At 42.1% G+C, this 12,714-nt stretch overlaps 1 protein-coding gene across 1 annotated transcript in view; it reads right to left on the bottom strand.

Annotated features, from left to right (window-relative positions):
• Window positions 1–12,714, bottom strand: part of COL24A1 (collagen type XXIV alpha 1 chain) — a gene marked incomplete at both ends in the record, with an annotated part of 253,479 nt that overhangs the window by 15,449 nt on the left and 225,316 nt on the right. The window contains 2 exons of the mRNA XM_080916055.1: window positions 5,898–5,924; window positions 6,029–6,064. Of these exons, the coding sequence (XP_080772181.1) occupies window positions 5,898–5,924; window positions 6,029–6,064 (63 nt within the window). The remainder of the gene's footprint in view (window positions 1–5,897; window positions 5,925–6,028; window positions 6,065–12,714) is intronic.

The following is a 12,714-nucleotide window of genomic DNA, read 5'->3' as shown; positions in this document are numbered from 1 at the left end:
CCCTGAAAGCATACACACAAGTAGTATGTATATGTATATATATGTGTGTGTGCTATATTACTAAACTATATTACTAATATTACTAAACTGTATATATATGTGTGTGTGTGTGTGTGTGTGTGTGTGTGTGTGTGTGTGTGTGTATCTAAACAGGTATATTGCTAAACATAACCTGTTCTGTTCATATACTACTTGTATGTATGCTTTCGAAGCCAATTATGTGGTATTAGACAACCTAATTCTGTTTTGAATTATATATATAGCGTCTCTCTCTCTCTCTCTCTCTCTCTCTCTCTCTCTCTCTCTCTCTCTCTCTCTCTCTCTCTCTCTCACACACACACACACACACACACACACAAATGCATGCCATAACCACACAAAAAAACAGGCCATGAATTTGAAGAAGAGTGGGGGGGGGGTATATGGGAGAGTTTGGAGGGGAGAAAAAGAGGGAAAATGTTGTAATTATAATCTCAGAATTAAAAACCAAGCCAAACCAAACCCCAAAAAGCAGTGCTCAAAGGGAAGTGGGCAGGTGCTCTGTAATTCTCTATGGCAGTTTCTCAAAAGCTTAACTATAAGATTACTTTATGATTCAACATTTTCACTAGCAGCTATGGACCCAAATGTGTCACAAACTGGGGCTCAGGTATTTACATACCTGGGCTCATACTATTATTATTTAAAATGGCCAAAAGGTGGGTGCGATGTAAGCATTCATCTTGATGAACCAATGTTATAAATTTAATGGAATATTATTTAGGTCTTCATAATGAAATTCTGATACATACTTATGACAGGCTAAAAGGTCAAGCAATACTAAGGCAGTAACTCAGTCACAGAAGAGCAAATGTCACATGATTAATTCATGTAAAATAACCAATAGCCAAGTTCACTGAGCTAGGAGGATGATGCTTGCCAGGGTCTTGAGAGAAGAAAAACTGGGACTTAATTGGTTTGAAGTTACAGACTTTCAGTTTGGGGAGATGATAAAGAGTCTGGAAACTGGCCAAACAGTAGATATTAGCCATGCCAGAAGTACATTGATATGTGCTTAAAGTGGCAGTTTTCAAGTTGCCCATACTAAACCAAAATGAAAAATAATACTATGTACAGCTGATGATCATCCAGCAGAGTTTGGATCTGGAGTGTTTCCAAGAAGCCCACACATGAAAGACTTGGTCACTAGTCTGTGGTGCTGATGGGGGTTGTAGGACCTTCTGGTGATGGGGGTCTCCTACAAAGAAGCTAGATCATTAGGAGTATGACTTTAAAGGAGGTTTGGGCCGGGTAGTGGTGGTGCACGCCTTTAAATGCAGTACTGGGGGGCAGAGGCAGGCAGATCTCTGAGTTCAAGGCCAGCCTGGTTACAAAGCAGGTCTGGGATGTCAGTGTTTTTCTCTCACTTGGTTACCATCTGATATTCCTTGATGTCATAAGCCTGAAACAATGTAGCCAAGAACCTCTGAAACTCTGAGTCAAAATAACCCTTTACTCTGAGTTGTTTCTCTTCCGTGCTTTGTCCCAGTGGTGCTGAAAGAGATGCTGACTAAGTACATCTCACCTTTGGAGTTGGGTTGGTCCTAAGGATATTCCACAGATATAAAGTGATAGGTGTATTGACAGGACATTTGTACTAATTGTGTTTGAAAACATTGGAAACAATGTACCAACACAAGACTGAATGAGAGAACAGGATATTCCTAAAAGAAATGACTGGTCTACCTTCTTTGATCATGTGAGTGAAGAATACAATGAGGATCAGTAGAGGCTGGTACTTAATGATGCCAAGGCAGCCAACATTTTAACCATGGCCCCTGCAAACAACAGCTCAGTGAAAACAAAGACATTTCATAGGATTTAGTATCATGAAAAATTTTTTTGCATTCTTCCCATTTCTGTAATTCCTGGACTATTCCAAGAGGCCAGTAGACCCTTTAGCACATAGTGGGAATTCATTGACACTTAGTGGGAATTCCATATGCTGACTTGACTCTGTCATTTGAAAACCCAGCTAGATTGAGTTAAGAATTTTGTGGACAGTCATTCAGTAACAGCTTGGGCTGTCCTCAGCTGAGCACTGAGCTTTCATGTGGAGCTGGGTGTGGCGGTGTGGCGGTGGCACTGTAGTCCCAGCGCTTGAAATTGAGCACAAGGTGAGCCTGGGACACTGTTTCAAAACAAAGTGTCTGAAAAAGGTCTATGTTCAGTGAAGGAATGAAAGGAAAAGAAGAAAAGAAAAAAGCTTTATGCATCCTAGTTTAAGAGAACATATTCTAACATGAAAAATCACTTAATGTTTTAAACATGGGCATAAAACTGCCCACATCTGAGTATAAAGCTATCATTAAGTACAGAGAAAGGGTCCAGAATGAAATAAAACAGAACAGCTTCCTCATGTAGTCTAGTAAAAGAGGGAGAGAGCACATTAATTATCATGTGAGAAATCACTTACCCCCTTTTTACAAACCATGCACATAAAATAAGAAACAGAACAAGGAGCGAACAGACGATTAACAGCTGCAGAGACCCCTCATGGTTTCAAATAACAGGAATTAGGTACGTTTCATTATATTGTGCCAGAATATAATCTTTTCTCTCTCTTCTGTGTTCACGGGGGTAACACAGATCTAACCTGGGCACCTCAGGGTTTGGGAGAGTGTTCCAAAGTCTCAAGGTGGGTAGTGACATCACTGAGGACTAGGAATCATTTCGAGGACTTGATCCTCTCTGTTGTAGGACAACATGTGGTCCTTGAAGCAAGGACCTGTCTGACACTTCTCTGTTCACATCTTCAAATTTCACAGTTGATCCTTGAAGTAATTAGCTGAAACTTTCATGTCTCTACCTCACCACACTCCCAACACATGTCCACTCACATAAACATATACATGTACATACACTCACGCACATGCAGGCACATGCATACACATGCACACACATGCAGACACCTCCCCCCATTCTCATCCTGCTCCTCCCTCTGGCACATGAAGGGCTGTCTCTCGCTTCCAGGGATAGATTTCTTCATTGATTTCCAAGTATCATACCTCAGACACTGAGGTCTAGTCATTACCAGACGCCTCCACTCACCATGATCCACAAACACTGCTTTTCCTGATGCATTCACTTTCCATTGTACTTCAGGACTGTGAGTCAACTTAATTCCACAGGCCTTTGGAGGGCTGGGGAATGGGTGCTGGTTAGAGCTTCTCCAACTTCTTCCCTCTTGCAAGAAAATTTCACACATGACAAGGTTCACGAGTGACAAAATGGCTTTGCAAAAACCACTTCAGTCTTACCATTAATGTCATACTGAGGTTTTATTAAAGTAAGATTCGTGTAGCATAAAAGTCACCAGTTTTATCATTTTAGAACATATAACTGCAGAGACAGGTGCAGACATGTCTGTTGTCTGTTCTTTCTAGGCTGTGTTACACAGGTAGGTACACCAGCCTTTTTACACGGGGGATGGGGATTTGGATTCAGGACTTCTTCTCTCATAGCAAGCACTGTCAGCCGCTAAGCTGTCTCCCCAGGTCTATTTTATATATATTTATTTAATTTTGTTTTTATTAGAAAGGAATATTGTAAGAGGCTCACTCAATTGGTTTCATCTTCCATGGAAAAACGAACCCAATTTGTACTCTGAAGTAATTGCTGAACAATCGCTGAGAGAATTTCTAATCCTTTGGTTTGTTTCTCTGAGACAGTCACATAATGTCGCCCAGCTGGCCTTGGATTGGTGACCCTCAGCTTCCTGAGTATTAACGCTACAGCATTACTTCACCTGTTACTGTCTTTCCTCAGGCTTCTACATCTAATTCAGTCATCTTATGTCCAAGTGAGACCTTTCCCTCAGGGGATTGATTCATGCTGAAGTAGTCTGAGAGAAGCATGGTGTATGGGTTCTTTTGTTTTTTGTCTTTGGTGCTTCAGACATGACACATGTATTCAAGTGCATATTAAGGACTTGAATGGGAAACAAACATAAAGTAAGCATGGATGAAGAAGGGAGAGCTATCAATTCTATCTCAGGGTACAATGAGGAGATGGATCAGGGTGGTTTTATGGAGGCCATGACAGTTATTGTTTCTCCTGCCCCAATGCTAGACTCTGTTCATACACTGGCCTCTGCATACAGTGTGGGGAAATAAATATGCTTTCACATTTTATAAGAATAAGGAAGACAGAGCAGATCGAGAGGGCAAAGTAGGAATCAAATGTAGCATGTATGGAGAACCCATTTGTCAAGCAGAGGTATCTTCTAGTTTAAGCCTCTTAATTCCTCAACGTGAATATTCATTTCCACAGTCATTTTCTCAAAGAAGGAACTGTTCATGTGCCTCCTTTATTGTAGTAATGTGGCAACTCATTAATCTGAGAGAAGGGGATACACCCCCTAATTAGTTTCTTAACTACAAACATTTTCTCTACAGCTTTCTGGTTTGCCGTTCATTTTGTGACTCTTTAGAACGTGGTTTCAGGAAGATAGCCATGACTTCCCAAAGCCACCATAAGATGAGGAGGCAACGGTCAGGCAATGGTCGAGTCCTTGCATTGCAAGGACATAGAGGACAAGAGGGATCAGAGAGGCATAGTGTGTGTGAAAGACCCATGGCACTCACTGGAAAATTGTTCCCAGTTGCAAAGTAAGGCTGAGGGTAATGCAGAATTCCGAATCTGCTAAATATGGAACACTGTGGACAGCTATCCAGAACTGTCATGATGTAAATGACCCTAGCACAGCATGTGAAAATAATTATGGCTTGGAAGACATCAGGCTGACCATTGCTTGGAGCAAAGAGTGGATGTCAACTGGGAAAGAAATGTGATCACTTTCCACAGTTTGTGACCAGGAGATCAACTGGACGAGGTTTGGCTAAGACTGGGGATATATGGAGACCCTGCATGGGAAGTGGAGGTCAAAGAAGTTTTAAAATATACAGTAGACAGAGGATCTAAACTTAGAATATTGACATACCGGTGATAATAGCCAAAGAAATAGAAATGGTATTTTAGAATAAGCCTAGCACGTTTTAGGTTGCGGTAGTGTGATCAAAAGCAAACACACGAGCCATTTAATGGCTTCTCCAGACACTAGCAACTGACAAGGATTCATGTAAAACCTAAGAAAAGCATTATTGTTAAAAAATAAAGATTTAAAATAAAGAGCCAAGTCCCAGAAACAAGAAGAAATGGAGTACTTATTATGTACTATCCTGAGCTATATGCTATTTTACTGTTCAGTGTCCAAAATGAACCAAAAAAAAAAAAAAAAAAAAAAAAAAAAAAAAAAAAAAAGAAAAGAAAAGGAGCATGAAATGCAATTACTCATTTTTAGATAAGAAATATGGGGCTTGGATTCCAAGTTATCATAGCTGGTTGACTTACCAACAAGAACTAAGGTAGATCAGAAGTATATAATGACTTTAACAGTTCACGGTTCACATGATGGGGTGGGAGAGATAGTTCAGTTGGATAAGAGCACTTGTCATCAAGCATAAGGACTTGAGTCAGCACAGCACCCATGTGAAACTGTAGGCATGGGTGAGCAAGTTTGCAAACCCCAGCTGTAGGAGCAGGGATTGCAAATCTGTATTTCCTGGTCTTAAGAGTTCCAGGTTCAGTGAGAGAACCCGTCTCAAAGGATTAAGATGGAAGATAGAACAAGGAGAACTGACATCCTCCTTTGTCATTCACAACACAACTGCAAAACTCATACATGCACACACACATATAATGTACACACATGTAACATACACACATGCAATACAACACACACATACATATCCACACACCACAACCACACCACACACACACACACACACACACACACACACACACACAAAGTTGATATTCTGAGACAGAACAGAGTAAAGCCAAGCAAGAAGACTTACTCGTGGACCAGGTGCTCCAGGTGGACCCTGGAACATAATCACAGAACAAAAGAAAACCCAGTTAGTAAATATCTCAAAACCAGAAACAGTATGTTTATCAATGGCAAACATAAAAATAAAAATGAACTCACAGGGGGTCCTGGTTGACCTCTTGGTCCTTGGGGACCCTAAAAGAATGGAAGACAAAGCACAACATGCAGATTGCTTTAGATTTGGTATCAATCAAGATCCAACCTCTGCCATTGCCTGTTGATGTGGTGCACATCATGTGATTCACAATAGATTCTCTACATAAAAACTCTTGCCCTTAACAATGAATGATGACTTACAACTCTAAACTACTTTTAAGTTTAATTTGTGTGTGTGTGTGTGTTGGAAAACTAAACTTGTTCATAATAACAAATTAAATAAATTATGATATAAGATTTCTTTCTTTTTTTATTAAATAAAATTTAATTAGCTTGTAAACAATACAAAAATCTCAGCGTACTTATTTCTCAACACTGATGCCAGTTTTTATAAGGAGGTAAGAAGGTACAATAAAAAAGAGCAAATGAGAGCAAAATGAGAGCAATAGGTCCATGGAATCACCTAGGCAACGAAAGTTTGAATTAAAAAATATACTCTCAAATTTGGAACATCAGAGCCTAGACCTCAGTACAGAACTTAAAAGTGTGTACAAGACTCATGGAGGGTAAGTGTGTGCAGGACTCACAGAGTCTAAGCATGCGCAAGAAACTCACAGAAACTAAGTGTGTGGGACTCATAGATGCTGAGCATGTCCAGGGCTCATGGAGGCTGAGTGTGTCCAGGGCTCATGGAGGCTGAGTGTGTGCAGGACTCATGGAGGCTGAGTGTGTGCAGGACTCAGGGAGGCTGAGTGTGTGCAGGACTCATGGAGGCTGGGTGTGTGCAGGACTCAGGGAGGCTGAGTGTGTGCAGGACTCATGGAGGCTGAGTGTGTGCAGGACTCAGGGAGGCTGAGTGTGTGCAGGACTCATGGAGGCTGAGTGTGTGCAGGACTCAGGGAGGCTGAGTGTGTGCAGGACTCATGGAGGATGAGTGTGTGCAGGACTCGTGGAGGCTGAGTGTGTGCAGGACTCGTGGAGGCTGGGTGTGTGCAGGACTCGTGGAGGCTGAGTGTGTGCAGGACTCAGGGAGGCTGAGTGTGTGCAGGACTCAGGGAGGCTGAGTGTGTGCAGGACTCATGGAGGCTGAGTGTGTACAGGACTCAGGGATGCTGAGTGTGTGCAGGACTCAGGGATGCTGAGTGTGTGCAGGACTCAGGGAGGCTGAGTGTGTGCAGTACTCAGGGAGGCAATCTGAGAGCCATGGCACCAGTAGACAAGTCAAGGCTAAATTAGCCCCACTTAACCACCAAAGCTGGAACCCTCGTTGCTTTTATATATTGTCTTCCTTCGCACATCTATAAGCTGTATCCCTCCAAACATCTCCAAGATATTTCTTCATCTTCAAGGTAAATCACATAATATGGCCTACTTCCTGTGTCCCCCCAACCCTCAACATCCAAATACTGTCCTGATTTCTCTCATTGGAGTGCAGTGGGGCTTTTGAGAGGCAATTGGGCCATACAGGTGGACCCTCAAATATAAAAAGAGGCCAAGAGATGACCTGCTCCCCTTCATGCCACAATAAAGGAAGAAACGGACATTCTGTGAACCAGGGCTATGTGACATTCTTCTTAGGAACTGGAATCTGACCATTCGATAGACATCCAATGGCTCTCATTTAGGGGAAAAGTATACATTTCTCAACAGTGTGGCTCACCACGCTTTACTGAGCTCCATCCATGTGCTAAGTTGTGTGCTGCATTTCCATGTCACACCCCAGAAAGCAAAACAACTGAGCAGTCAGTGAATGAGCAGCAGAGGTAGGACCAAAGGTTAAGCAAGCTGAATACAGAAATGATGCTCTTGGATACCTCATTCCGTTGCCTCCTCTTCAAGGTGTGGTCTTTACCAACACGACCCCACACCTTCCCTTGCCAGCTGCCTGCACATCTCCAAAGCCTCCTTGCCCTGCCCTTCTCTTTCTACTTTCTCCCATCTTCCTTCCATTCATTCTTGTCCTCCTATAGGTTTTCTCTCTGTAGCCCATTTGGCTTCAAACTCCCAGTTGTCTTGTGGTAGCCTCCCTATCACAGGGGTGGTAAGTATGTATCACCGTGCCCAGCACCCCAGGTTCTTCATAAATGAGTTCTATTGCCCACACTCCTGCATATCCATTCTATCTACTGATAGATAAATACCCACTTCTCTCCCCCTGTTTCTTTAAATCCTACATCCACTGCAACTACCTGGCTCGACGCTCCATTCTCCTCAACTAACTACTAGGTTTTTTCTTCATCCCACAGAGCTCGGCACTTTGGAAAGTACCTAAGGACTGATAAAATGTCTGTTGCCTTTTAGTTTTCTGGAACAAGAATATAGTGTCTGATACACACTAGATGCTCAATAACTCTTACAGCAAATTGGAAGAACATTAGATGTGTTATTAATTTAGAAAGAAGAAAGGCTAAATGTGGGTGCATTTAGATGCCAAAAGTTATGCTGACATTTTTCAAAATGCACTAACACAATCATTGTTCATGCCTTACACATCTGCTTAAAGTTAGCTTATTTGATGGAGAATTGAATTTTAACATCATATTGAGTCAGACTCAGATTATGGTTAGAAGATGGCAAAAAGAAGAACTAATATCCAGCTGGTTTCAAATAATGTTGATACCGTAACTGGCCTCATACTCAGCATGCTTTATTGCTAAGACAGAACAAAGAACACACAGTTACTTAAGCAGGCCAGAGAATTCTCATATGACTGATAGACATTCCACAGTTTGTAGGTCTATGCTTACAAATTTATTTTGTTTTTGTATGCATACATAGCTAATCAGAGGGCAATACAATTGTCCTTAGAAGCTTCCTGCTAAGTTGGAGGAATACCGCCACAAGTGACAGTCTCTGTTCCAATCATGCCTAGGTTAGAGTGAATTTGGTCCATCCTGAATCAACGCTGCAAAAATAATAAACAGCCGGGCAGCCGAACCGCTTACCATGTCTCTGACATTTATGAAATCCCCTTGATGGTTCAGTACCAAACATTTATCCTATATTTATTCCAAAGGAGGAATGTACCATAGGAAAACGAGCAAAGTCTTCCTACTGCGGACACTGTCAAATCCACTTCAGTTCGTTCCTCAGAGCAAGTCGGTTCACCACAAATACGACCCAATGGCATAGTTATCCAGCAACAAGAGAGGGCAGGCAACCTAGCGTGACATTGGCGTGCACAGGTCATGTAAGCAAATAAACAAACTGGGATTCCAACCTCATAATGTGTCATTAGTTCCCTTATCCCTTTAGCTCACACCGCTAAGAAGTTTATCTGCTTTCTGCCGCCACATGCCGAGCTTCGTAGATAAACTGTCATTTCCCCGAGGGCAACTGCATTCATGGAGGTGCCTGTGGTCATGGGTTGAGTGGCTGTACAGAAAGCCTATGTTCTCTTTAAACTATACCAGGTTCTCTCTGTTCCATCCCATAATTTGCATGAATCCCCGAAGAGTAACAGAGCTTATCATTTGACTTAAGGAAACCAGCGAATGACCTTGAATCTGAGTATGTGGTCTTTTCCGTGTATAAGTTGCATGTGTTCCTTCCTTCTGTAAAGGCAGTTGTTATTTCTCTCAGAGGCTCTTAGGCTGGTTCAGTTTAGAGTGGCTCGTCCTTTTAAACTTGGGGACTTCCATTACAGGATGCCTTATCCAACAGTTACTGGCATGTTTCTTGTGTCCAGTGGTGCTAACTACAGAGTGTTTTTAGTCTTGGTCAAGTATTTCTCTGGGGCTAAGGGACAGATGGCTTTTCCCCTGGTTTGGAGGATTTAATGATAAGTTTTCTCAATATTCAGGGAGATTTGTGAACAGCAGTGGTGCTCGGATGAAATCAGAGGACTGGGAGGTCCAAAGCCCGGCGTTGTTAGGAATCTGTCCCTCAAGCCGTCCTGTGGCTGATCACTTTCTCTGCCGCTCCCTTCCCCAGCAGCTCCTCATCCTCCAGTTGTCTGAGAGGCTCTGTGACTTGTGAGGGGACAGTCTGTGAACGGAGAGACTTAGGCTCTGATCTTTGATCTTGGTAACTTACACATTCTTGGGTGCACTCCACAGATTCAGTCACAGAGATCTCATTTGAAAAATAAGAGGCTTGGTGAGCATGGCTTCCATGCCCGTCTGAGAATCTAGTTTTCACCCCAGAGACTGCCTCACCTGGGGATCCACCCCATATGCACCCAATAAACTCAAGCACTATTGCTGATGCCAAGTAGTGCTCACTGGCAAGAACCTGATATGGATGCCTCATCAGAGGCTCTGCCAGAACCATACTGATACAGAGGAGGATGCTTGCAACTAACCATCAGACTGAACACGGGGACCCCAATGAAGGAGCTAGAGAAAGTATTGAAGGAGCTGAAAGAGTCTGCAACCACATGGGAAGAACAACATCATCAACTAACCAAACCCAGCACAGGGACTAAAACATCAACCAATGAGTTCACATGGAAAGACTCATGGCCTGAGGTGCATATGCTGCAGAGGATAGCATTGTCTGGCATCAATGAGAGGAGAGGACTTTGATCCAGTGAAGGCTCATTTTCCCAGTGTAGGGAATGCCAAGGCACTGAGGTGGAGAGGGTGGTTGGAAGAGGGAGCACCTTCATGGAGGCAATGGGAGGTGGAGGGGGGATGGGATTGTGGGAAAGGTATAACATCTGAAATGTAAGTGCAGATAATTTCCAATAAGAAATTTTGGGTAAACACACACACGAGACACAGAGACACAGATAGATAAATAGATAGATAGGTAGGTAGGTAGGTAGGTAGAATAAGAATTGTGGTTTTTAAGCCTTTTAAAAAGAAAACAAATTATCCCTCATCTTTTATAATTGGAGAAATGTGTTACCCAGGAGTATGAGTTAAAAGATTCAAATTTAAAGTTTGTATAAGTGTAGGGGAAGTTGAATAAAATAATTGGCTTATTTTTTCCTTTGAATAAATTATATAATCTAGGAATAAAATATGCATCTATATATTTTAAAGTATTTCTTTCGTTTTAATATGTGTACTTTGTGTGTGTGTGTGTGTGTGTGTGTATGTGTGTGTGTGTGTGTGTGTGTGTGTGTGCGTGTGTGTGTGTGCGTGTGCAGCTGCTCACCAAGGCCAGAAGAAGGCACTATATCTCCTTTAACTGGAGTTACAGGGAGTTATGAGATGCCCAATGTGGGTGCTTGGAACTGAGCTCGGCTCCTCTGGAAGAGCAGCAAACACTCTTAACCCCGAACCACCTCTCTAGCATCTTAAATTCTTAACTTTAAAATATGGATTTTTCTATATATTTTCCATTTGTCAGTGAAATTCTTCAACATTATATTATTTTTTGGCTTATTATAATATACTACAAAAGTGAAGCACCCTCTCTAAAATTTGTGGTGAATTGCTCTTTATATGTTTTCCTAGTTCTGTTGCACACATTTTGTCAAAACCAAAAGAGAGATAATAGAATGTTATTTTTGGTCTGAACAATTTTCTTTCAAAATAATTTTATTCTATTATTTCTGACAGTACTCTTTAAATTTCATCTCAAATAAATTAATATTGTCCTAAGAGGACAGTGAATCCCAGGGACGTCAGAAAATATTTTTAACTATTCAGAATTAATCAGAACCACAACAGATTGTGTTCCCCACACGCTCCTACATACAACCTGTGAGCAGGTCTCTCAGGACACCTTGAGCTGTTTACAGAATATATACACGAGTCTCAGGGTTTAAAACCGCAGGCATCCAGACAAGGACCAAGGGTAGCAGAGAAGGCATTTCTCTTTCATGTATGAACAGAAACAGCCCTATAGGTGTGAAGGACTCATTTCTAACTACTGACTCTGGAATCTACAGTTATACTGCAGGGCACATGAAACTTCTTCAATAACAAGCCCAAACCTATGGCAAGGGAAAAAACATCTCCAAGACGATATTTGAGCAGAGACTGGGATCCTGTGATAAAGCAGTCATTTGCTGAGCTGGGGGAAGGGATTTCTGGGTAACAAGAAGATACTTTCTGAAGAACAGAAGGAATTGAGAGCCTGTGTCTTGAGACTGGAGGGAAATAGAAGCTAGGTTATGCAGGGCTTTTATATCAAGGGGGCGGAGCTTAGATTTTCTGCTGTGTGTAAGAGTCAGGGAAGGTTGGGGTCAAGGCTTTGTTTCTTGGCAACATTTCTCCAGCAAGTCCAATCTATGCAAATGGCTTTAAATAGACCACCAATGTCCAGATGAATAGAAACAAAGGGGTTTAAAAACACAGTACTAGGAGCAGGACCTCAAGTGAGGAGGCTGCAGAAAGAACAGGGGAAGGAAGGCATCAGACTGCAGTGTCTAAACATCATAGTTATCTATTGGCTCACCCTGTCTTTACAGAACTTTCCAGGCCTGCCTCTCGGGCCCTTCAGCAATGTGAGAGATTCCCTTCTTTGTGTGTGGCTTCAGCTCTGCATTTCTTTTTGAAGGGAATGCCCTGCCTGGCCCCTAGCTTGTTTATTCTAGATGCCATATTTTTATCAGAGATCTAAAATTACACTCACAACTTATTGAGTTTTCAATCTGTCAGAGCAAGTAATTTGTTTTCACACGAAGCACTTGAGACATTCCTGCATTATGACATCGTCATGGGCTCCTGAGGCTTCTTGACCTCACGGAAGCTTATGATTCAGCCCCTGTACTTAGGATAAGCCAGACACACAGA

The sequence above is a fragment of the Micromys minutus genome (genome assembly GCF_963924665.1).
Source record: "Micromys minutus genome assembly, chromosome: 4".
NCBI lineage: Eukaryota > Metazoa > Chordata > Mammalia > Rodentia > Muridae > Micromys > Micromys minutus.
This window is presented reverse-complemented; position numbering and strand designations above follow the sequence as displayed.